The sequence below is a fragment of the Salmo trutta genome, chromosome 6 (genome assembly GCF_901001165.1).
Source record: "Salmo trutta chromosome 6, fSalTru1.1, whole genome shotgun sequence".
In the NCBI taxonomy this organism is placed as follows: Eukaryota; Metazoa; Chordata; class Actinopteri; order Salmoniformes; family Salmonidae; genus Salmo; species Salmo trutta.
Genome location: NC_042962.1, coordinates 38,707,151 through 38,733,873, shown reverse-complemented (window position 1 = coordinate 38,733,873; position 26,723 = coordinate 38,707,151). Strand labels below are relative to the sequence as shown.

The window sequence follows — 26,723 nt, the reverse complement described above, 5'->3', positions numbered from 1 at the left end:
GAGTACTATTGGGATGACTTAGTTCTCGTCTGGTTGTCTAACTTTGACAATCTGAAAACTACTCTATTTTTTACTTAACAATGGAATATTTATTTGCTTTCAGGTGGATAACCGGCCCAAATACTATGGGAGAGAGTAAGTTGGCTTATTTCCATTTAGAATTTATATACAAAACTAGTTGTTTATCCAGTCAGTATCAGTATTTCCAATGTTCTGTCTTCTCCCCAGGTACCATGGGATGGTCTCCAGAGATGAGGCTGACCAGCTGCTGAGTGTGGCAGAGGGCAGTTACCTCATCAGGGAGAGCCAGAGGCAACCTGGGACCTACACACTGGCCCTACGGTTAGGCACACGCACACCCTTTCTACAGATAGACTTGTTTTTGATTAGTTTTTAAACTTTATATATTTTAGTTTGTTTGGAGTTTTACCTCTTTTTTTTTCTCCCCAATTTAAGGGAGGTTTTGGCCAAACCCTCCCTTAATCCGGAAGACGCAGGGCCAATTTTGCGACGCCTCATGGGTGTTACGGCCACCTGTGAGAGAGCCTCGAACCCGGGTCTGTAGTAACGCCTCAAGCACTGTGATGCAGTGCCTTAGACCTCTGCGCCACACAGGAGGCAGTTTTTTGCACATTTTTACAGCTTTGTTATTTAACCTCAAGTCTAACCCATTTGGTGTGGCGGGGGTTCTACTAAGCTAACATATGGAATTGCTTTAAGATAATCATACCATAGATCATTTAGCTATTTGATTTGGAATTTTAGGAACCCTTTACGTACGCTATATATACAAAAGTATGTGAACACCCCATCAAATGAGTGGATTCAGCTATTTCATCCACACCTGTTGCTGACAGGTGTATAAAATTGGACACTCAGATGCAATCTCCATAGACAAACATTGGCAGTAGAATGGCCTTACTGAAGAGCTCAGTCACTTTTAACGTGGCACCGTCATAGGATGCAACCTTTCCAATGAGTCAGTTAGTCAAGTTCCTGCCTTGCTAGAGCTGCCCCGGTAAACTCTAAGTGCTGTTATTGTGAATTGGAAACGTCTAGGAGCAACAACGGCTCAGCCGCGAAGTGGTAGTGATCGGCCGTGACCGGCCTGTGCTGAAGCGTGTAGCTCTTAAAAATCACCTGTCCTCGGTTGCAACACTCCCTACTGAGTTCCAAACTGCCTCTGGAAGCAACGTCCGCATAATAACTGTTCGTCGGGAGCTTCATGAAATGGTTTTCCTTGGCCGAGCAGCCGCACACAAGCCTTAGATCACCATGCGCAATGCCAAGCGTCGGCTGGAGTGCTGTGAAGTTCACCGCCATTGGACTCCGGTACAGTTGAAATGCGTTCTATGGCGTGATGAATCACGATTCACCATCTGGCAGTCCAACAGACAAACGCATAGTGCCAACTATAAAGTTTGGTGGAGGAGGAATAATGGTCTGGGGCTGTTTTTATTTTTTCAGTCTGAGGCTTCCCTAAAACCCTTTCTTTCTGTCCCATATCTCCTTTGGTCACGCTAAAGCAGATCAGCAGATGTAATGAGTGTTTTGGGTCTGATTTAGTGTTTTTATATACTAGGGCAGCGTTTGAAATTCTCGTGAAAATGCATTTTTCCAAACAAGCAATGAGGTTTTGAAATGCAAATAAACCGCATTGCTTCCTCCTGGATATCTGATAGAAGAACAAGAAGGCTTTCTTTTCTCTCTGCTTAAGTGTCTCACCCTTGCGGATTCTCTGCTATAATTGCTTTCCATTAATATAATCACCTCCTGTTTAAGGGTGGGTGGAAAATGGTGTCCCACTATGGGCTGCCTTGATTCTGAATTTGGAAAGGTTGTATTTTGGGTTAGGTAATAAACTTTGGGTCTGGTAAGGATTCTCAGCTAGTTAGTTTAGTCTTCTGAGTTCTTTGTGCCGGTTAGTGTTTTTTGTTTTTCACCCAGGAGGGTGAAGCATCTCCCTTTATTTCCCATTGGCAGATGAGATTGAAATATTCGTCTCTGGCATCTACCCAATGATTAAGAATACCTTGCATTGTTCTGGCTCATGTTGTGCACAGGGATGGGATTTACTGATTTGTTGGTTGGCTCTTTTGCGGCATGAGAGGCCTTTTTCCTGTCAGATGGGGATGTACTTTTTTTTTTTTTTGCATTCGCTAGACACTTGCTGTATTGTCCAGCTCTAATAAAGGTCTCCATTATTTATAACCACTAAATGCAGGGAAAAAATTATTTGATCTAGCAGTCATTAATGGATATAAAAACCTCCTAGAGCTATTGTGAAAATTATTTCATTTTGTTTTCCACTGATCTAGGGTATGAGGAAGCAGAGGCAGGCAAAGGGTATTTTATTCCTTTAGGGTCGGCTCTTCTCAGGTGTGTGTGTGTGTGTGTGTGATCATCCTAGGATTTTCCTTTTTCCACTCAGCTGTACGGCCTCCTTATTCTCCCTGGCTAAGACAGGGTGTAAAAACGCTCTCCTACCCATAGAAACTGATTGTCACTGATTATTTGTATTTTTTTTCTCTTCCTCTTCCCCCCTTCTATCCTGGACCCAGCTTTGGAAATCAAACCAAGAACTTCCGCCTCTACCATGATGGGAAACACTTTGTCGGGGAGAAGCGCTTTGAGTCCATCCACGACCTTGTGACAGATGGGCTGATCACACTCTACATCGAGACCAAGGCAGCAGAGTACATCGCTAAGATGACCATTAACCCAATCTATGAGCACATTGGCTACACAACACTCAACAAGGAGCCCACACTGAAGAAACACTTGCCCGTGTGCCAGGAGGTTCCCGATGGGCCTGCTCCACGGGGAGAGCGGGTTGACGAGGAGAAAGGGGTAAGGAACAATCTCACACTGTCCTGAAAATGTCAGTATTTTGGGTCTCATTTTTGGCCTTCCCTGTGGCTCAGTTGGTAGAGCATGGTGTTTGCAACGCCAGGGTTGTGGGTTCGATTCCCACGGGGGGCCAGTACGGAGAAGAAAAAAAAAAGAAAGAAAAAAAATGTATGAGATTAAATGAAATGTATGCATTCACTCCTGTAAGTCGCTCTGGATAAGAGCCTCTGCTAAATGACAAATGTAAATGTAATTATGCCTGGCGAAAAGCAACACTGCATTCCACAGTAAGAACCTTATACCAACGGTCAAGCATGGTGATGGTTTGTGGTTGCTTTGCTGCCTCAGGACTTGGACAACTTGCCTGAATAGAACAGAGCATAATTCATGATTTATATTGAGAATTCTACAGGAGAACGTCAGACCATCAGTCTGTGAACTGAAGTTGAAGCGCAGCAGGGTCATGCAGCAAGACAATGATCCAAAACACTATCAAGTCTACATGAAAATGGTTAAAAAGTAACACATTTTAAGTTTTGGAATGGCTTAGGTAAAGTCGATCTAATCCCAATTGAGATATTGTGGCAGGACTTGAAACAAGCGGTTCATGCTTGAAAACCCACAAATGTCGCTTAGTTAAAGCAGTTCTGGATGCAAGAGTGGGCCAAATTTCTTCCAAAGCGATGTGAGAGACTGATCATCAACTACAGGAAGGATTTGGTTGCAGTCAATGCAGCTATAGGTGGCACAGCCAGTTGAGTGAAAGGGGGAAATTATACTGAGCAAAAATATAAACGCAACAATTTCAGTTTTACAGTTCATATAAAGAAATCATTACATTGAAATAAATTAATCAGGCCCAAATCTATGGATTTCACAGATGCCTGGGGGGGGGGGGGGGGAAAGGTAGGGGCGTGGATCATAAAACCAGTCAGTATCTGGTGTGACCACCACTTGCCTCATTGCAGTGCCGCACATCTCCTTCAAATAGGAGTTGATCAGGCTGTTGATTGTGACCTGTGGAATGTTGTCCCACTCTTCTTCAATGGTGGGGGAAGTTGCTGGATATTGGCGGGATCTGGAACGTCGATCCAGAGCATCACAAATATTCTCAATGGGTGACATGCAGGCCATGGAAGAACTGGGACATTTTTAGCTTTCAGGAATTGTGTACAGATCCTTGTGACATGGGCCGTGCAATATTATGCTGAAACATGAGGTGATGGTGGCGGATGAATGGCACAACAATGGGTTTCAGGATCTCGTCAGAGTATTTCTGTGCATTCAAGTTACCATCGATAAAATGTAATTGCGTTCGTTGTCCGTAGCTTATGCCTGCCTATACCATAACTCCACCACCACCATGGGGCAACGTTGACATCAGTAAACCCTTCGCCCACACGACGCCCTCTGCCTGGTACAGTTGAAACCGGCATTCATCTGGCAAGAGCACACTTCTCCAGCGTGCCAGTAGCCATTGAAGGTGAGAATGTATCCCCTGAAGTCGGTTATGATGCCAAACTGCAGTTTGGTCACAGACCTTGGTGAGGACAACAAGCATGCAGAAAAACTTCCCTGAGGTGATTTCTGTCAGTTTGTGCAGAAATTATTTGGTTGTGCAAACGCACCGTTTTATCAGCTGAAACATGAGGTTAGCTTTTTTGGTGGGGGTATGATATTTATGCCTCCAACTTGCTCACTCTTCATTATTCACGATTTCTCAGGTAGGTGACCAATAACCCAATGGTCTCACTGACAAAGCTCCAGAGTTCTTTTGTGGAGATGGGATAACCTTCCAGAAGGACAACCATCTCTACAGCATTTCACCAATCAGGCCTTTTATGGTAGAGTGGCGAGACCAAAGCCACTCCTCAGTAAAAGGCACATGACAGCCCGCTTGGAGTTTGCCAAAAGGCAGCTAAAGGATTCTCAGACCATGAGAAACATGATTCTCTGGTCTGATGAAACCAAGATTGAACTTGAACTCTTTGGCCTGAATGCCAAGTGTCACGTCTGGAGGAAACCTGGCACCATCCCTACGGTGAAGCATGGTGGTGGCAGCATCATGCTGTGGGGATGTTCTTCAGCGGCAGACACTGGGAGACTAGTCAGGGTTGAGGGAAAGATGAACGGAGCAAAGTACAGAGATCCTTGATGAAAACCTGCTCCAGAGCGCTCAGGACCTCAGACTAGGGCGAAGGTTCACCTTCCAACAGGACAACGACGCTGAGCACCCAGCCATGACAACGCATGAGTGGCTTCGGGACAAGTCTCTGAATGTCCTTGAGTGCCCCAGCCAGAGCCCGGTCTTGAACCCGATCGAAGATCTCTGGAGAGACCTGAAAATACCTATGCAGCGATGCTCCTCATCCAACCTGACATTCTTAATGTGACATAAATGCAGCAGTGACACAATGCTCCACCCGCGCTCGCTCTCTCGCTTTCCCCCCCATGGCCTGTATTCACTCTGGGTTTTGTCTGTGCACCAGTGACAGTATCAGTGCGACATAGGGAGGAGCGGGTTACCTCTGCCGCACACCTCATCTGCATAGATGCACACAGTCAAGCTGGATTTTTTGAGGAATAATCTCGTTTCAGACATACCCTGATCAGCACAGGGTTAAGGACAAAATGTGGCACTGTAATTTAAAGGAATACTCCAACTACTTTCATTTTTTTCCTTTCAGATTTTTGCATTCTTAGTGGATTCTTCCTGCTGCTTTCGTTGGCTTGTTTTGGTTTACTTGCTGCATTGATTTTAATGATGCAAGCAGCGATGCTGAGTACAGGCTAGCTCAGAGCTGCTCCGAGTTGACTTCTGTGAGCTCGCGCTCCAGTTCTGTCAGTCCTCCACGTAGGCATCACTTCAGCTGTTCTCTGAGAAAATGGGGGGAATTTCTCTTTTATTACCCACCCACCATGTTGTACATAGTCAGGGAGGGGAAGAAGTCTCTGGTACACAAGGCTAAGAAGGGGGTGCAGAAGGACCTTCTGGCCACAGCCTGGGTGTGAGGATGGGGTCAGGGACCCAGAAGTCTGCCACCTTCTGGAAATCTCTCAAACTGTTTGCCTATTCACAGCTCACCTCACTGGTCCGTCGAGCCACCCTGAAGGACAAGGACCATGCGACCAAGTATGAGAAAGTCCACAATTTCAAGGTAAGACCTGAACCTGCCTTTTCAGCGCTTCTTACTTTTCCTCTTCCGCTCTTACTTTTTCACTGCCTTTATGGTGGTTATATTACATTTGAGGTTGTTTGATTGGCATATTCTACGTTTTTGGAATGACAGGTGGAGAATTGCCTGTAACTTAAACTTTTTTTATATATCTGATCGGCTTTCCGACCAGTGAGCAGGATTTTGAATAGTTGTGAAGGATGAGGGTTTGTAGTAGTCTTCAGCAACTGATAGTGTAGTCTGACTTGCTACCAGACCTGTCATGGGTAGCTCATATAAACGGGGAGAGGGCGAGGTAGCAAAGCTACCTGACAGAACACAACACAGCCTTTATTTCCATTCTGCCTAGCCAGATGCTTGGGAACCCTCACAGAATTCAGCCTCATCTTGCTAACCACGTCTCTTACCAGTCAAACGCAACAACCATCTTCTCCTAAAATAATCTCAGCCATCAGCCAGATATAATTTCACTAGAGCAGTGGTTCCCAAACTTTTTATAGTCCCGTACCCCTTCAAACATTCAACCTCCAGCACTCTCAAATGTTGTTTTTTGCCATCATTGTAAGCCTGCCACACACACTATACGATACATTTATTAAACATAATGAGTGAGTTTTTGTCACAAACTGGCTCGTGGGAAGTGACAGAGCTTTTAGAGGACCAAGGCGCACAATAATAATAATAATAATCAATCATTTTGCTCTTTATTTAGCTATCTTACATAACTTTTATTTGTTAATTGAAAATTGTGAATAACTCACCACAGGTGAGAAGGGTGTGCTTAAAAGGATGCATATAACTCTGCAATGTTGGGTTGTAATTGAAGAGAGTCTGTCTTACCACTCCACTATGTCTCCCAGTCATGGCTTTTGCGCCATCAGTACAGATACCAACATAAGCAGCAGCTACATTTGGCTACATACGGACCGTTAGTGGAATTCACGGTTAATGTGATTGGATGTTAATTATTTGACAAGGCTACCTGTATTTGACATTGTGTTATTTCGCTAGATGGTTTAATTTTGTTTGGCAGTGAAACAAGGCTACTCAGGCGAGGGGGGAAAAAAAATCACCCATTGGAAAATATAAATGGACTTTTTGAAAATGTGAAGAAAAAAAAAATATACAGTTGAAGTCGGAAGTTTACATACACCTTAGCCAAACACAAACTCAGTTTCACAATTCCTGTCTTAGGTCAGTTAGGATCACCACTTTGTATTTTAAGAATGTGAAATGTCAGAATAATAGAGTTATTTATTTCAGTTTTGATTACTTTCAACACATTCCCAGTGGGTCAGAAGTTTACATACACTCAATTAGTATTTGGTAGCATTGCCTTTAAATTGTTTAACTTGGGTTAAACATTTCAGGTAGCCTTCCACAAGCTTCCCACAATAAGTTGGGTGAATTTTGGCCGATTCCTCCTGACAGAGCTGGTGTAACTGAGTCAGGTTTGTAGGCCTCCTAGCTCACACGCTTTTTCAGTTCTGCTCACACATTTTCTATAGGATTGAGGGGACCAGTACGGAAATAATGTATGAAATGTATGCATTCACTACTGTAAGTCGCTCTGGATAAGAGCGTCTGCTAAATGACTAAAATGTAAAAAATGTAAAATGATTGAGGTCAGGGCTTTGTGATGGCCACTCCAATACCTTGACTTTGTCCTTAATCCATTTTGCCGGAAGTTTAAGTCGGAAGTTTACATACACTTAGGTTGGAGTCATTAAAACTAGTTTTTCAACCATTCCACAAATTTCTTGTTAACAAACTATAGTTTTGGCAAGTCGGTAAGGACATCTACTTTGTGCATGACACAAGTAATTTTTCCAACAATTGTTTACAGACAGATTATTTCACTTCTATCACAATTCCAATTCCACTGTATCACAATTCCAGTGGGTCAGAAGTGTACATACACTAAGTTGACTGTGCCTTTAAACAGCTTGGAAAATTCCAGAAAATGTCATGGCTTTAGAAGCTTCTGATAGGCTAATTGACATCATTTGAGTCAATTGGAGGTGTACCTGTGGATGTATTTCAAGGCCTACCTTAAAACTCAGTGCCTCTTTGCTTGACATCATGGGAAAATCAAAAGAAATCAGCCAAGACCTCCAAAAGAAATCAGCCAAAACATTGTAGACCTCCACAAGTCTGGTTCATCCTTGGGAGCAATTTCCAAATGCCTGAAGGTACCACGTTCATCTGTACAAACAATAGTACGCAAGTATAAACACCATGGGACCACGCAGCCGTCATAACACTCAGGAAGGAGGCACGTTCTGTCTCCTAGAGATGACCGTACTTTGGTGCGAAAAGTGCAAATCAATCCCAGAACAACAGCAAAGGACCTTGTGAAGATGCTGGAGGAAACAGGAACAAAAGTATCTATATCCACAGGAAAACGAGTCCTATATTGAGCCACTGCTCCAAAACCGCCATAAAAAAAGCCAGACTACGGTTTGCAACTGCACATAGGGACAAAGATTGTACTTTTTGGAGAAATGTCCTCTGGTCTGATGAAACAAAAATGGCCATAATGACCATCGTTATGTTGGGAGGAAAAAATGTTCTTCGGCTTGTAAGCCGAAGAACACCATCCCAACTGTGAAGCACGGGGGTGGCAGCGTCATGTTGTGGGGGTGCTTTGCTGCAGGAGGAACTGGTGCCCTTCACAAAATAAATGGCATCATGATGAAGGAAAATGATGTGGCTATATTGACGCAACATCTCAAGAGACCAGTCAGGAAATTAAAGCTTGGTCGCAAATGGGTCTTGCAAATGGACAATGACCCCAAGCATACTTCCAAAGTTGTGGCAAAATGGCTTAAGGAACAAAGTCAAGGTATTGGAGTGGCCATCACAAAGCCCTGACCACAGTCCTATAGAACATTTGTGGGCAGAACTGAAAAGGCGTGTGTGAGCAAGGAGGCCTACAAACCTGACTGTTACACCAGCTCTGTCAGGAGGAATGGGCTAAAATTCACCCAGCTTGGTGTGGGAAGCTTGTGGAAGGCTATCTGAAACGTTTGACCCAAGTTAAACAATTTAAAGGCAATGCTACAAATGATAGTGTATGTAATCTTCTGACCCACTGGGAATGTGATGAAAGAAATTAAAGCTGAAATAAATAATTCTCTCTACTATTGTTCTGACATTTCACATTCTTAAAATACAAAGTGGCGATCCTAACATTTTCTGTATTTTATTTCACCTTTATTTAACCAGGTTGGCTAGTTGAGAACAAGTTATCATTTGCAACTGCGACCTGGCCAAGAAAGCATAACAATTCGACACATACAACAACACAGAGTTACACATGGAATAAACAAAACATACAGTAGAACAAAAGAAAACAAAGTCTATATACAGTGAGTGCAAATGACGAACTGACCTAAGACAGGAAATTTCTAGTAGGATTACATTTCAGGAATTGTGAAACTGAGTTTAAATGTATTTGGCTAAGGCGTATGTAAACTTCGGACTTCAACTGTACTTCGTCAAACATTTTATCCAACCTTTTAGATTCAAGACTCGTAATTGAGGACCTTGTATAAACAGAGTTAGGGTAATGTGGCTGTGCTGTCTTTTCATGGCGTCACAACGGTCAACAAAATGGACGGATCGTAGCTGGCCCTCCCACCGACCGTTTCCACATTCTCTAAATTAGGAATAATGTTCAATTCTCAAATTCTGGGATGTAGTAGAATTGGGCACTTTGTCTTACTGTGAAACTCTCTCCATACTGCATGGTCAAGGAGAGGAGTCTGCACGGAATTTATGACGTGGGTGTTGGTTATAAAACTGCCCCCTCCTAACAGGAGGGGGGGGGGTCATGTCTCTGCTAGAGGGCTTGCGTCATGACAATACATACATTTAAAAAAAAAATGTGAATCACATTTTTGTTTGGTGTTTCCCCGACGGCATTGCGTTTGGGAATACCTGCACTAGAGCATGGGACATAAAGTGAAAATCTCAAATATTGCGTATCCGTTGTTTTATAAATTCAATGGATTCATATTTTATTCATGAAAAATATGTATAATTTAAAAGGTATAGTATTTTCACAATAATACATTTTATTTTGTGAGATTTAAAAAAAACAGGACTGCATTAACACCAGTCCATTAGGTTTTCTCATTTGTTTATCTTGTCATTTGCACAAGATGCCTATCCTCCACGTTCTCATTCCCAAAATAACAATCTAAAACAAGGGGTGTGATATTTTGTTTTTTTGGTAATCATGAGAGTAAAATCTTATGAGTCCACCGTGCTTTTCACTGGAGATAAATGTTGAGCATTTCTGATTTGGTCTAGCCATTACCTGGCAGAACTAGGCATTTGTTTGTGATGTGGTCCCTTTTAGATTTCAGTGATAATCCTGGCATTGTCAAACATGGTACTCACCAACACTCCCGCCACACTCCAACCACCATTAAGACTTGCCAGTCTGCTTTCTAGCGCTGCTTATCTCTCTCACAGGGATAATTCCCAATTGGCTCCTTCAGTGTGCGCAGACTGTGGAGAGCCAGGGGAAAGCCTAGTATGTCCATCTATCCTTCCATCCAGTAAAAAAGTGACCAAGTTTTCCATCCTTTCTTCCTCTCCCCTGCAGGTGCACACCTTCCGGGGACCCCACTGGTGTGAATATTGTGCCAACTTCATGTGGGGACTCATCGCTCAGGGAGTGAAATGTGCAGGTAAAGGGAGGGTGGGAAGCAAACTGATCTCTGCTTTGTGTTTTGTCTTTTTACACACAGCTAGTTTGAACCTGGTTTTGAGGAGATGTCACATACAGCACCATACAAGTGTCTACAGGGCATTTGTAAATTCACTCTGGTAATCTATTTCGAGTTCAGAGCACTCTGGTGTGAGAGTGTCAGAGCGCAGAATAATTGACTTTACGAATGACAAGTTGTGCCAGTAAATATTAGCTAAAAAAAACAAATTGAAATGTTGCCAGTAAGTGACTCACTAACCCTCTTGATAACATGAAAGTAGTCTAACCAGCTCAGGAAAGGTGAGTAAAATGGTCAGTGTGATCTGTTCTCTCATCTTTGTATTTAAAGTAGCTAGCAAGCTACTTTAAGCTACAATGTTAGCCAGTTAGCTTGGGTGCTTGACTGCCGTTGTTTTATTTTTATTTAACCTTTTATTTTAGGGAAAACAAATTCAAACCGACAGCGCATTCGGAAAGTATTCAGACCCCTTGACTTTTTCCACATTTCGTTATGTTACAGCCTTATTGTAAAATGGATTAAATTGTTTACCCCATAATGGCAAATCAAAAACAGGTGATTAGAGATGTTGACAAATATATTAAATAAAAAGCTGATATCATATTTACATGGGTAAGGGTAAGCATCAACACAACTGCCACACTGATCCTCAACACTGGGGCCCCTCGGGGGGTGTGCTTAGTCCCCTACTGTACACCCTGTTCACCCACGACTGCGTGGCCAAACACGACTCCAACACCACCATTAAGTTTGCTGACGACACAGGCCTGATTACCGACAACGATGAGACGGCCTATAGGGAGGAGGTCAGAGACCTGGCAGTGTGGTGCCAGGACAACAATCTCTCCCTTAATGTGAACAAGACAAAGGAGTTGATTGTGGACTACAGGAAAAGGCAGGCCGAACATGTTCCTTGGTGTCCACGTCACCACCGATCTATCATGATCCAAACACACCAAGACAGTTGTGAAGAGGGCACAACACCTTTTCCCCTTCAGGAGACTGAAATTATTTGCCATGGGTCCCCAGATCCTCAAAAAGTTATACATCTGCACCATCAAGAGCATCCTGACTGGTTTCTTCACCACCTGGTATGGCAACTGCTCGGCATCTGACCGTAAGGCACTACAGAGGGTTGTGCGTATGGCCCAGTACATCACTGGGGCCAAGCTTCCTGCCGTCCAGGACCTATATACTAGGCGGTGGAGGAAAGCACAAAAAATTGTCAGACTCTAGTCACCCAAGTCATAGACTGTTCTCTCTGCTACCGCACGGCAAGCGGAACCGGAGCGCCAAGTCTAGGACCAAAAGGCTTCTTAACAGCTTTTACCCCCAAGCCATAAGACTGCTGAACAATTAATCAAATGGACACCCAGACTATTTACATTGACCCCCTCCACCCCCATTTTGTTTTTACACTGCTGCTACTTGCTTTTTTATTATCTATTATCTATACCTATATGTACAAATTACTTCGACTAACCTGTACCCCGCACAATGACTCAGTACCAGTACCCGCCTTCGTTATTGTTATTTTATTTAATCAAGTGGTAAATTGTATTGTTATGAAGGACAAAGCTTTTTTATGATGCCTTTCACAACCAAAATTACTACAACTACTTCTATCTGCTTGGCTGGGTAATTAACCTACTTGTTTTTAAAAACGTTATTTGTTTTTTTTAATGCAACTTTTCACATAACACAACTGTTGATGAAACCGTCTGTCATCAGGGCAGTAACTCAAGTCAAGCTAATTCTAAGTCGTCACTAGGTACCACAGCCACAAAGTTGTAAAGCACGCCTATTTCTATAATTTGTCTTCTTAAAATGTGATTTTAACCCCAACCTTAACCGCACCGCTAACCTTATTCCTAACCATAAATTAAGGTGGTGTTCTTGTCTTAGTATAATGTTACTCTATGCTATTACAGTGCATTCTCGGGGACCTTCAATGCTGCTGACATTTTTTGGTACCCTACCCCAGTTCTGTGCCTCGACACAATCCTGTCTAGGAGCTCTACGGGCAGTTTCTTTGACCTCATGGCTTGGTTTTTGCTCTGACATGCATTATCAACTGTGCGACCTTATATAGACGTGTGTGCGTGCCTTCCCAAAACATCAAGGATGATCAATGAAAACAGCATGCACCTGAACTCAATTTTGAGTCTCATAGCAAAGGGTCTGAATACTTACAGTACCAGTCAAAAGTTTGAACACCTACTCATTTCAAGGGTTTTTCTTTATTTTTACTATTTTCTACATTGTAGAATAATAAAGACATCAAAACTATGAAATAACACATGGAATCATGTAGTAACCAAAAAAAGTATTGAACAAATCTAAATATATTTCATATTCTTCAAATAGCCACCCTTTGCCTTGATGACAGCTTTGCCCACTCTTGGCATTCTCTCCACCTGCTTCACCTGGAATGCTTTTCCAGTAGTCTTGAAGGAGTTCCCACATATGCTGAGCACTTCTTGGCTGCTTTTCTTTCACTCTGCGGTCCAACTCATGCCAAAGCATCTCTATTGGGTTGAAGTCGGGGGATTGTGGAGGCCAGGTCATCTGATGCAGCACTCCATCACTCTCCTTGGTCAAATAGCCCTTACGCAGCCTGGAGGTGTGTTGGGTAATTGTCATGTTGAAAAACAAATTATAGTCCCACTAAGCGCAAACCAGATGGGATGGTGTATCGCTGCAGAATTCTGTGGTAGCCATGCTGGTTAAGTGTGCCTTGAATTCTAAATAAATCAGTGTCACCAGGAAAGCACACCCCACACCTTCACACCTCCTCCACCATGTTTCACGGTAGAAACCACACATGCGGAGATAATCCTTTCACAAACTCTACGTCTCACAAAGACACGGCGTTTGAAACCAAAATGTATTTGGACTCCGCAGACGAAAGGACAGATTTCCACCGGTCTAATGTCCATCGCTCGTGTTTCTTGGCTCAAGCAAGTCTCTTCTTATTATTGGTGTCCTTTACTAGTGGTTTCTTTGCAGCAAAATTAAGGCCTGATTCACGCAGTCTCCTCTGAACGGTTGTTGAGCTGTCTGTTACTTGAACTCTGAAGCATTTATTTGGGCTGCAATTGAGGCTGGTAACTCCAATGAACTTATCCTCTGCAGCAGAGGTAACTCTGGGTCTTCCTTTCCTGTGGCGGTCCTCATGAGAGCCAGGTTCATCATAGCGCTAGATGGTTTTTGCGACTGCACTTGAAGAAACTTTCAAAGTTCTTGAAATCCCTCACTGAGGGGGATTGTGTCTCTCTGAAGCCCTGCAATAAGTACCATAATACCAGTAGATAGCATTTTGTTGTAGACTTGTGAATGCTTTATTCAGATTATTTGTTTTATTTAGCCAGGCAAGTCAGTTAAGAACAAATTCTTATTTACAATGATGGCCTACACCGGCCAAACCCGGACGACGCTGGCCAATTGTGCGCCGCCCTATGGGACTCCCAATCACGGCCGGTTGTGATACAGCCTGGATTTGAACCAGGGTGTCAGTAGTGACGCCTCAAGCACTGAGATGCAGTGCTTTAGACCGCTGTGGCACTTGGGAGTGCAGCGTGCAATACAGTTTAGATGAGAAACTCTGCTCACATAGAATAACTAGCCTACTTTTGTTTGTCTATATATACTGAACAAAAATATCAAGGCAACAATTTCAAAGATTTTACTGAGTTAGTTCATATAAGGAAATCAGTCAACTGAAAATCATTAGGTCCTAATCTATGGATTTCACATTACTGGGAATAAAGATTGCTGGATATTGGCGGGAACTGGAACACGCTGTTGTACTCATCGATCCAGAGCATCCCAAACATGCTCAATGGGTGACATGTCTGAGTATGCAGGCCATGGAATTGTGTACAGCTCCTTGCGACGTGGCTGTGCATTATCACGCCATCACATGAGGTGATGGCGGCGGATGAATCGCATGACAATGGGTCTCAGGATCTCGTCACCGTATCTCTGTGAATTCAAATTTCCATCGATAAAATGCAATTGTGTTGATTGTCTGTAGCTTATGCCTGCCCATACCATACATGAAGGGAACATTTTGGCATTTGCTCTATGATTGATGAGAAACTCCATATTGCAAATGTATATTCCCTTACTAGACGTCCACGAATGTTTGTAAAATTTGCGGTTGGCGGTGGGCCGTGCACCGGGGCCAGATCTTCTGGGAAGTCATCAAACGAAGTCTCTCGGACATTCGGTTTCCGTTTTTATAAAATGTTGGTCATTTTTCCACTGTCCCGGAAAATACCACCAGAGGGTGAATGGAATCAAATGTACAAAACATCACCAATCACGACGTGGCCTTTTCTCCTAAACGGAAAAGACTTCGAAGACGAAACTTGGTGAGCATAGGTTTGGCATAATGGGCAGTTGGCCCCGAACAAGATGGAGTCGAGGCCTCAACGCTTTTTGAGTTAAGGCCATTTTTCTGGGATTAAAGGTCAAAAATGAAAATAGAGCGCTTCACGTCAAAGTACATGAACCTACGGTGTCAGGAAAAAAAGAACCAGACCTTTATCGTAATTTAAGAGATCATACAATGTACAATTGGTGATGTTCAAAAAAATGAGTTCAAAAAAAAAGTTACAGATCCAATTTGCAGCGTGTTCAGATGAATCCCTTAAGGCGGGTTTTGGAGCTCTGCGAGATTTCTGTGATTTTCTGAAATAACACACACTCATTCAACCCTCTGTAAATAAGTCAGTTCTTAACGTAAAGATTTAAAACTCAATATTCTATAAGAGCCTAACCCAAGGAGGATATGTGTTCACTTTCAGCTTCCTGTGCCAATCAGAAGTGCCTTAAAATGGTGTCATAGGGGCTGTTTCGAAGGGTTAAAAAGGTCAATCTTTCCACAACTTCATATGTGTGATTCGGCAACCCTCATGAACTGTAAATCAGTCATTTCTCCAAACAGATGTCAAAGAAAAAAACTCTCATACACACATAAAGAATGGAGTGACACAGTGCGGGGCTTAGACACACAGAGCCTGCAATGGCATTACCATAATCTCTTGGCTGTGCCGAGTTCAACGAGATGCCCCGCTTGACAGGAGCTTGCTCGGTCTGAGCGCAGCGACCATGAAAAAAGTAGGCCCATAATGAAGCCTGGCCCTAAATTGCAGGTGCTTTTGGGTGACAGCGGGAGAACCGTTAAGGTTAGAAGCACAATTCGACCTCAGGGACATTCCCGAGGTCCTCCCGATCTGTGCAAGCATCACCTTGACCATTTGGCATTAACCCTTAAAACCTGTTGAGGACCCCTCGCCAATAGCCAATGGAATAGCAGGGCGCGAAATACAAAACAACAATCTCATAATTTAAAATTTCTCAAACAATCAACTATTTTACACCATTTTAACATAGGGCTATATATCATTTGGGCAGTATAAATGCCATTTGGACATGGTTCACTGACTTTTGGTTTTGGAAACCGACTTCCTATGATCGTACATGGCAAATGGACAAACATCCTGATTTGGCACATTCAATACTTTCATATTGCATTTGGACATTTCTTATGGCATTTGGCGAAAAAAAAAAAAAAAGTGACTTGACTTTGACTTTTGACTTCCTATGAAATCATATTGCAAATGGACAAAACATATGCCTTATGGACTAGCAAAAAAAAAATACGTCAATAAAATATGACAAGTATGTTCATACAGTTCTTATACATGTGTAATTGACAAAAATCTAAAGAATTTCAAAAAACGTTCTAGAAAGCACTTTTATAAAGGGGTGATAAGTTTTTGAAAAACTTCATATTTTAAACATTTTACTCTTGGGTCTTGACTTGTGTTACATTTGCAATAAGAAAATTCACGGTGGAGCGCGCTCACCATCTATTGGATTTTTGCTGTGTGACACTTGGGATTTGCCATATGACATTTGCAATATGTTTTGAATGAAATGGCGTCCAAATGAGTGGTATTGTACATTGTGTATATGTTTCGTACAGTGCCAATATGTTCCCATTCATTTTTGTCCATTTCCTGGGGGTCTTCCCTTACATATCGTCACCGCCACCATGGGGCACTCTGTTCACAACATTGACATCAGCAAACCGCTCGCCCACACGACGCCATACACTCTGTCAACCATCTGCCCCTAGTACAGTTGAAACCGGAATTCATATGTAAAGAGCACACTTCTCCAGTGTGCCAGTGACCATCGAAGGTGAGCATTTGCCGACTGAAGACGGTTACAACGCCGAACTGCAGTCAGACCCTAGTGACCCTAGTGAGGAAGACGAGCACGCAGATGAGCTTCCCTGAGATGGTTTCTGACAGTTTGTGCAGAAATTATTTGGTTGTGCAAACCCACTAGTTTCATCAGCTGTCCGGGTGGCTGGTCTCTGACAAGTGAATGTTAGTGATGGTGAAGCGTGATTCGTCACTCCATCTGGCAGTCTGACGGACGAATCTGGGTTTGGCAGATGCCAGGAGAATGCTATCTGCCACAAGGCATAGTGCCAACTGTAAAGCATGGTGTAGGAGGAATAATGGTCTGGGGCTGTTTATCAAGGTTCGGGCTAGGCCCCTTAGTTCCAGTGAGTGGAAATATTAACGCTACAGCATACAATGACATTCTGGACTGTTCTGTGCTTCCAACTTTGTGGTAACAGTTCGTGGAAGGCCGTTTCCTCTTTTAGCATAACAATGCACCTGTGCACAAAGCAAGGTCCATACAGAAATGGTTTGTCGAATGGTGTGGAAGAACTTGACTGGCCTGCACAGAACCCATTGAGCATCTTTGGGATGAATTGAAACACCGACTGCGAGCCAGGCCTAATCGCCTAACATCAACACTAATTGTGTGATGGCGGGGATGCAGGGCTTTGTTCCAAACAAAAAACGACAAGTGTGCTTGCTTTATTTCTTCAATGACAATGCTAGGAGAGGGGGAAAAAAGTTGAAGGTTCTTTCCTTTAGTAATAAAAGTGCTTTGGAATTAGAGTGGAGAGGTGTGTGTATGGCCACTTTGAGACACCAGTTAGACGTTTTAATCATTTTTTATCTAGCTCCTCTGACCTAACTGATGCCGGAACTTCTACAGATGTGTAAGCTGAAGCATTGTGGGAAGCAACCCGTCTGTCTAGAGAGACTAATATCAAGGAGTAATATAACTGTTTATTACGGCTTTTCCTGGCACGGAGGCTTGCTACACTCACATGCAAATGTCACGCCGTTGACGGGAGTCTCCCCATGTGATTTCGGCTTAAGGATATGAGTGATTTGATCTGGAAACTCTTTTTGGGCTGGTGCTCGGTGGGCTAGCCTCTACCAGCATGTACCAGTTTTCTGTGCCCTACTCCTTCAAGACTACACACCTTTAGCCCCTACTGCATAGCAGCACCATGCCTGTGAGGAACAACACCAAAACTTGTGTGTCAAATTAAATGATAGAAGCTTGTCATATAAACGTGTGTGTGTCTCAGATCACATGGTGGTCATTAGTTCATTGCCTACTAGCCTTTTCATCCTTGACCTTAAGATGCCAAATCATATCAGAGCATCTCACCACTGACCTTGCACTGAGAAAGAAGCTGAAGTCACAGGATTTAGACTGCTGTCTGTGGGTGCATGTGTGCTGTATTCTAGGTTCTTTATCGGCCAACACAAATACTACTCCGATAGTAATTTTTATCAAAGTTGGCAGGATGTCAAGTGCATTCACTAATGCAAGTACATTGGCACTGGCATAACTGGCTGTAACAACCTAAGCATTATGGAACTTTAATTCTTTCAAATAGGCCTAACGTAGCAAGTTAGCAATAAATGTATGTTCGACACTTTCCCATTTGCCCTCAATACAACAACAAAAAAACTACCATTGCTTAATGCTTTATTTTAGCTAGGAAATAATTAAGGGTGGAGTTAGATCTTGCTTTTTCTATTCTTCTCTTGAGTGCTCAAGGTGACACCTGCAGCCTTGGCAACCCACCCGGAACTGACATCATGCTCTAGTTTTCAATGCCACTTTAAGGGCAAATTGATCAGAGACCTTAAGAAATTATGTGCATGATAGGATGGGCTCATACTCTTGTACTTTTTCTTGATTTGAAGTATTTGTCTCTATCTAATGTGTAATTGCTTGATGCTCTTGTAATACAGGGCTCCCTTGCAAAGGAGACTGGTCTCAATGGGACCGCTTGCATAAATAAAGGTTCAATTAAAAAAAATACACAATTCATCTCCAATTGGAAATAACATTGAGGACAGTCTTTATGCATTGTAACAGAATAATGCTTTAGTGCTGCTCCACTACAACCTTCCATTTTTAATTGTGATAATGAGACTTCATTTAGGCAGGACTCCCCTGCCTAAATAAAGGTTAAATTAAACGATACAGCATTTTTGCTAATCCCATCTCTTTTTCTCCCCAGATTGTGGTTTGAATGTCCACAAGCAGTGTTCCAAAATGGTGCCAAATGACTGCAAGCCTGACCTCAAGCATGTCAAGAAAGTATACAGTTGTGACCTTACGACACTGGTAAAAGCCCACAATTCCAAGCGACCCATGGTGGTGGACATGTGCATACAAGAGATTGAGTCTAGAGGTGAGCAGTAGAAAATGACCCACTTGGGATGTTTTTTTTGCTATAGGGTTATGGTTTGACATCCTCCAGTAACAATGTTCATGTTACTTTGTTCAAATTTCCGGATGAGTAATGGAGAGATGTTAATTTGATGAAAATGTAAAGCTGTTTAATTCGTCATTGTCTTTCTCGCCCCTCCTCCTCTAACTGGAGGTATTCAGTCTGAGGGCCTGTACAGAATCTCAGGCTTCAGTGATCTGATTGAAGATGTGAAGCTGGCTTTCGACAGAGGCAAGGTCCTTTTTCCTTTGCCACTGTATCTCATTCAGTTACCTGCTTTCTGGGTGGGGCAGTCAGTGGGTATCAATTGGACTTAGGCCTGGACAGCATTTTCAAGGACTATTGTTGATATTGTTGCAAGGTTCGGGAGAACTAGGTTCGACAAAAACTGATTTCATTGTTCATTAATTACAGTTATTTAATTGTTGATTGGCCTTACCTGATAACTGCCATTGAGTGCCAACTGAGTTTATAATCTCTAGACTGGCTGTACAGCCACAGAACTATGTCATTCTAAGTTATCCTTTTGAATGCTTGCAACCTTTGTGGCATCTTTTAATTAACTGTATAGCCAAGTTAAAATCCTCCCTCTGTCTCCCAATAGATGGTGAAAAGGCGGACATTTCTGTGAATGTATATGAAGACATCAACATAATCACTGGCGCACTGAAACTGTATTTCAGGGATTTACCTATTCCTCTTATCACGTACGACGCTTACCCACGGTTCATGGAGGCAGCAAGTTAGTCCTAAACTTAGCACGTTTTATGAATTTTTGTTATTGGGTGTAATGTATTACGGTTCCTGTACTGCAGACGCTGATTGTGTGCATTTGTCGGGTTCTAGAGATAACGGATCCAGACAAGCGGTTGGAGGCCCATCATGAAGGTCTGAAGCTGCTGCCACCTGCACACTGTGAAACACTGTGTTATCTCATGGCCCACTTAAAGAGGTGAGACCAGATATTGTTGTATATTATGGTAAAACCGGCATACAGTGCCTAGTCTATGTGAAGAGACAATGATTAGATGTACAGTCTATTAAAAACAATAAAAATAAAAACGTCTGGATTGCATAAATATTTGCGCCCCTGAAGCAATACTTGGAAGCACATTTGACAGCCATTAGCCTACTGCCTTGTGCGTATTGCTGCGCTAATAAGGTTAAGAAATAGTTGATCAACGTTTTAAGCTAAACGTTCTGATCTGTTGCATCAGATTCATTGCTTCAAAAAAATGTTATGGCACCTAGGCCTACTGGTTTTATGAATTTGAGATATATCGTCCCACAACTCTTCCAGAGTCTGTTTGGGCTATTTCTTTCTCGACCAGCTGACCAATAGAGTGGGTAAACTTTTCTACTATGGGGGATAGTAGATTTCCCTAAGTAATTTGAATTAAATTATTAAAATGATATTGCCTAATTAGCCTACTCCTGTCTATAATAATTCAAAATGGACTACTAAAGCATGATTTGGCCACAGAGGATCATTAACTTCAGTCGGAAGGAAAGGCAGCGAGAGCTGCAAATACAAAATAGATGATTGTTGAGTTGCAACTGTCACTGAAAAGCAGGGGCCCAGCCAGGCATATTACAGTATTTCTAAATTCAATTGTAGGAAAACATAGTTTGGAAAGCAAATGGCTATTGCTGTAAAGAGAAGCAATGAAAATACATTATTTTACTTATCAAAATGTTCAATTTAATTCACCAAACAACAGTAGGCCTATAGTCTATCTTATTGGCACCAGCGGAGAGCATCGGCCATATGAATTTACACACTGCGCATATTCACACTCATTGTTGGGTCAGTACCACTTAAGTTTGTTTTTGGACAATAATTTCCTCCTCCAGTTTAGATGGACGTCATATTCTATTTGTGTCTCCCCTTATCATTGGCCTATTATATGGACAAAGTCATTTTTATTGCTTGTCAGTTTTAGTAGAGTAGGCTACCCTGTAATTTGCCTAATTAAAAAAGATTCTGCTAACGTCTCCAGTCATATAAAGTGTACTAGAATTGCATGAAATGTGTTTTTCACATGCAAAGAAAGAAGAAATGTATCTGATATAGCCCAGGCCCTTACACTATATTTGCTCAGCCATGCATTGGTCTTTTTTTGCAAACAGTGATTGAGTTATGATTGAGTCATCACATTACAAATAGTAGGCTATCTTACATAAGTCTGCAAATGTGATGATGCATGGTATTTTATATTATAAAGGTGCATTTTTATGGTGAACATTTGCTTCCCCAAACTTTAAACTCACGCGCCGCCTATGCATAGATTTTGCTGTTCATTACTGGTCTTGTTGGCTGAGAAAGTAAATGTGGACAGTTATTCTAACATCTTCAAAGTGTGCTGTAAGGACACACGTCATCCTCAACTTGCATGTTCTGTTGAGATGAAATGCCATAATCTAAATGTGATTTATGTTGATCTGAACACTGTGTGTGGACGCTGTAATCAGGTTACACACCCAATGCATATGGGTCTGGTACATTTCTCAAATGTCCGGTAAATTAAAATGCTGCCAGCCAAATTTCCAGCGCCACATTTTCTTAATGAAGTTCCTGGCATGCACATATGTTGAATGGTTGATTCCTGCCATGTCAATTGATTTCTGCTGTTATAGTATTTTATAATAATACAATACAATGCAATATAATACAATAAAATAGAACATATTTAAAATATAACGTTTTTCCATATGACTAACTTGTGAGATGTTCCAAATTCTAATGCATCTCCAATACAGTCTGCGCATCTATTCACTTTGTTTTTCTTGCCATTGTGAACTACTCGTTGTACATTGTAAATTCAGTCACCCCCTTCATCGTCATGATCTGTATTCAGATATTTCAAATTCAATCATGACGTGAGGAAAGACACATCAACGTGTTGGTACCAATGCTGTTTGTCTTGGCAATTAGGTGTTACAACAAACAAACATCCTAAAAATACAAATACTTAGGAAAAGTCAGGGAAGGAGGATGATATTGCAGATTTATTTTAATGGAGTGGCTGCAGTCCTGTCTTCTCTGTACCCATCTTCACGAAAGCTAAAGGTCCGAAACGTCTGCGCATGTGCTGGATTCTCTACTTTGCACAGTCTCTGCTCTATTCGTTCAGCTGCCCAGAGAACAGGCTACTCTGGCGAATGATGCTTGTTTAATAAAGTTAGATCAAAGCTGAATAAATGTCTACAAGATCACATAATGATAGTATTGTATATTACAGAATCTAATATTATAATTTTTTTATTTTACCTTTATTTAACTAGGCAAGTCAGTTAAGAACACATTCTTATGTTCGATGACGGCCTAGGAACAGTGGGTTAACTGCCTTGTTCAGGGGCAGAGCGACAGATATTTACCTTGTCAGCTCGGGGATTCGATCTTGCAACCTTCCGGTTACTAGTCCAACGCTCTAACCACTAGGCTACCTGCCGCCCCAATAATAGCATAGTATAACGTACTGTACTAATTTCTTATGAGATTTTAGGATGATTGTGCGAATGGTCACTTTTTTCTCATGCGGCCAAAACTCAGCAGCATGTGCCAATAGACAAAATATGTGCATTTATTGAAACAAAACACAGGTATGCTACAGTTAACACCATCTGCTCTAAAATTGGCTCACTGTACATAATTCAAAGCAACACTGTAGGCCTACATAATTGAAGATCTAAATATATATTCCCATGAAACTGATGGAGATCGACATGCAGATGCTGCATGGATGTTTCAATGGTAAAACTTGAAGAATTATCATTCACGATTGACAGTAAGAAATGTGGAGGGTGACTACAAAAATGTGTGCGTAAAGTAGACGTAAAGAATCACATGCACAACGTGATTCGGATCTTCAGTTCTGGGGGAAAGGGATCCATGGGGTGCGGGATGGGACGGTTACCTCCGGATCTGCAACCTCCTGCCTTATTTTAATTACAAAATCAAATGCCAGTGACCATCTGCCAATGGCGGTTCTAGTGTTAAAATGAGTAAATGTTTGTGTAGCAACTTATTGTGTGACTTAAGGAAATTCTTAGCACAAATACTTATGCAATCAAGACAAAGGCCTTTTTTATTGTTAAATGTTCATATTTTTTACTAGGCATGATATGTTAACAGCAGTAGGCAATAATTGTTTTATGGTAGAAAACTCATTGGTCTTGAATGAGCATGTCAATGATATTTTTTTTTGCTGTTACCCTTTCCTGCTCCTCTTCAAAGGGTAACCCAAAATGATAAAGACAACCTGATGAATGCAGAAAACCTTGGCATTGTTTTTGGGCCCACCCTCATGCGTGCCCCAGACCTGGATGCGATGACGGCACTCAATGACATCCGCTACCAGAGACAGGTGGTGGAGACGCTCATAAAGAACGAAGACATTCTGTTCTGAAAGGGGATGACAAACAATGAAGGAATATTAAATCTTGAATAAGTGATTTACTCATCATTTAGAAAGAAGGAAGTGACCATGTGTTTTGAATATTTTCCCTTTGTTAAACCAAGACTTTAATAATAATGGAGTATTTGAGCCATTGTACATTCTCTCCCACTCCCAGTGAACCCTGTCTGAAGAGATGTCTGTTGGGTTTGGATCACGTACCTTAGACTTGTCTTTTGCATGTTCACCTCCCCCCCCCCCCCCATTTCTGTCGGGGGTAATTGATGGAACACACATTCCTTCTGCATAGCCAGTATGTGTTTTGTTTTCAGATATTGGGTCACACCAAAGAGAGAGGACTCATCTTTATTGCTGACATTATAGCGTCTGTGACAGCATGGGCAGTGCCATTGAAGCTACAACCCATAGGAATCCCCACCCCGTTGGCTACTTTTACTACTTTAAAATGGCAAAAGCATGGTGTAAGCCCTCAATGTCCATGCCAAAACGGGTTATATCCATGACGAGTCCTATCTTCATGGGTCACACTCACTCATTAACTGCTCTCTGATCTTGTACTGTAGATGTGGCTCATTGTTTCATGATGGGTTTATTCTTCCTGTGAATCACTAATGTACCTGGATTTAACATTGGTTAAAAAAACTTTTTTTATTTTGTTTAATGTTGTTTGTATGTTCTCTTACATTCAAACACCTTTTTGAGGTGACTTTTTTTAAAGCGATGCAGTGGGATATTTATATAATTTCAGCCAGTAGTCCTAGCACTCACAAGCCATAATGGGCGCCTTAAATGTACTATGTCATATTAGCGCTGTGTCCCGTGTACATCTCCACAGCATTTACATTATAATGACATGCCACACAATTGGCACTCACTGCCCCTACTGTCAAAGAGCAGCCAATGTGATCAAGCCTCCCACTTTTACCTTGCAGCATTGTTGTATGTGATGGTGCCTTTCAACCTTCCTATCAACATTGTCTATCTGTTTTGGTTGTTTGAAGTTTATTTTTATTTTTCATTTTACCTTTATTTAACTAGGCAAGACAGTTAAGAACAAATTCTTATTTTCAATGATGGCCTAGGAACAGTGGGTTAACTGCCTTGTTCAGGGGCAGAAAGACAGATTTTTACCTTGTCAGCTCGTCAGACTAGTAACCTTTCGGTTACTTCATGTAATACTTCATGTAACCTTTTGGTTACTAGTCCGACGCTCTAACCATTAGGCTACCTGCCGCCCCAGTGTCTGTGTCCCTTTATTCCCTGGTCGGACTATGGCAAAATAACTTAAACTGTACATTTCCTGAAGAAAATGTGTGCTTTCTTTAGCTGTCTAAAAGTAGTAGTAGCAACCGTAGTAGTGGTAGTTTTGATTGTATTAATATCAATAGCATTAGTGACTAGTAAAAGTAGTGTTTTCATTTTAACATTCTGAAAGTTTCAACAGTGGGAAGTTAATGTTGAGGTAAATCTGCCTATCAAAGTTTGGTCATACGCGCATCCTTAAAAACATAGGCGTTGGGCTAATGAAAAATACTAGTATAGAACAAGAAGGCCTGCACACTGTTAAAGCTCCCAATTCACCTCTTTATTGACAACGTTTCGAACTGAAACGGATCTTCGTCAGGTCAAACACACTGAGTGTTCACATCCCAAAATATACAGTCGTGGCCAAAAGTTCAGAATGACGCAAATATTAATTTCCACAAAGTTTGCTGCTTCAGTGTCTAGATATTTTTGTCAGATGTTACTATGTAATACTGAAGTATAATTACAAGCATTTCATAAGTGTCAAAGGTTTTTATTGGCAATTACATGAAGTTGATGCAAAGAATCAATATTTGCAGTGTTGACCCTTCTTTTTCAAGACCTCTGCTATCCACCCTGGCATGCTGTCAATTAACTTCTGGGCCACATCCTGACTGATGGCAGCCCATTCTTGCATAATCATTGCTTGTTTGTCAGAATTTGTGGGTTTTTGTTTGTCCACCCGCCTCTTGAGGATTGACCACAAGTTCTCAATGGGATTAAGGTCTGGGGAGTTTCCTGGCCATGGACCCAAAATATCGATGTTTTGTTCCCCGGGATACTTAGTTATCACTTTTGCCTTATGGCAAGGTACTCCATCATGCTGGAAAAGGCATTGTTCGTCACCAAACTGTTCCTGGATGGTTGGGAGAAGTTGCTCTCGGAGGATGTGTTGGTACCATTCTTTATTCTTGGCTGAGAAGCCATCCCACACCTGAATGGTCTCAGGATGCTTTACTGTTGGAATGACACAGGACTGATGGTAGCGCTCACCTTGTCTTCTCCGGACAAGCTTTTTTCCGGATGCCCCAAAAAATCAGAAAGGTGATTCATCAGAGAAAATGACTTTACCCCAGTCCTCCGCAGTCCAATCCCTGTACCTTTTGCAGAATATCAGTCTGTCGCTGATGTTTTTCTTGGAGAGAAGTGGCTTCTTTGCTGCCCTTCTTGACACCAGGCCATCCTCCAAAAGTCTTTGCCTCATTGTGCGTGCAGATGCACTCACACCTGCCTGCTGCCATTCCTGAGCAAGCTCTGTACTGGTGGTGCCCTTATCCTGCAGCTGAATCAACTTTAGGAGACGGTCCTGGCTCTTGCTGGACTTTCTTGGGCGCCCTGAAGCCTTCTTTACAACAATTGAACCGCTCTCCTTGAAGTTCTTGATGATCCGATAAATGGTTGATTTAGGTGCAATCTTACTGGCAGCAATATCCTTGCCTGTGAAGCCTTTTTGTTCAAAGCAATGATGACGGCACGTGTTTCCTTGCAGTTAACCATGATTGACAGAGGAAGAACAATGATTCCAAGCACCACCCTCCTTTTGAAGCTTCCAGTCTGTTATTTGAACTCAATCAGCATGACAGAGTACACAAACAGTGAA

At 42.1% G+C, this 26,723-nt stretch overlaps 1 protein-coding gene across 2 annotated transcripts in view; it reads left to right on the top strand.

Annotated features, from left to right (window-relative positions):
- Positions 1 to 24,475, top strand: part of LOC115195898 (N-chimaerin) — a 43,149-nt gene extending 18,674 nt beyond the window's left edge. For both annotated transcript variants that reach the window (XM_029756242.1, XM_029756243.1), the window contains 10 exons: positions 104 to 135; positions 229 to 342; positions 2,562 to 2,850; positions 5,931 to 6,008; positions 10,642 to 10,726; positions 19,188 to 19,361; positions 19,554 to 19,631; positions 20,005 to 20,142; positions 20,247 to 20,352; positions 23,638 to 24,475. In XM_029756242.1, the coding sequence (XP_029612102.1) occupies positions 104 to 135; positions 229 to 342; positions 2,562 to 2,850; positions 5,931 to 6,008; positions 10,642 to 10,726; positions 19,188 to 19,361; positions 19,554 to 19,631; positions 20,005 to 20,142; positions 20,247 to 20,352; positions 23,638 to 23,809 (1,266 nt within the window). In that variant the 3' untranslated portion in view covers positions 23,810 to 24,475. The remainder of the gene's footprint in view (positions 1 to 103; positions 136 to 228; positions 343 to 2,561; positions 2,851 to 5,930; positions 6,009 to 10,641; positions 10,727 to 19,187; positions 19,362 to 19,553; positions 19,632 to 20,004; positions 20,143 to 20,246; positions 20,353 to 23,637) is intronic.
- Positions 24,476 to 26,723: the final 2,248 nt, after the last annotated feature.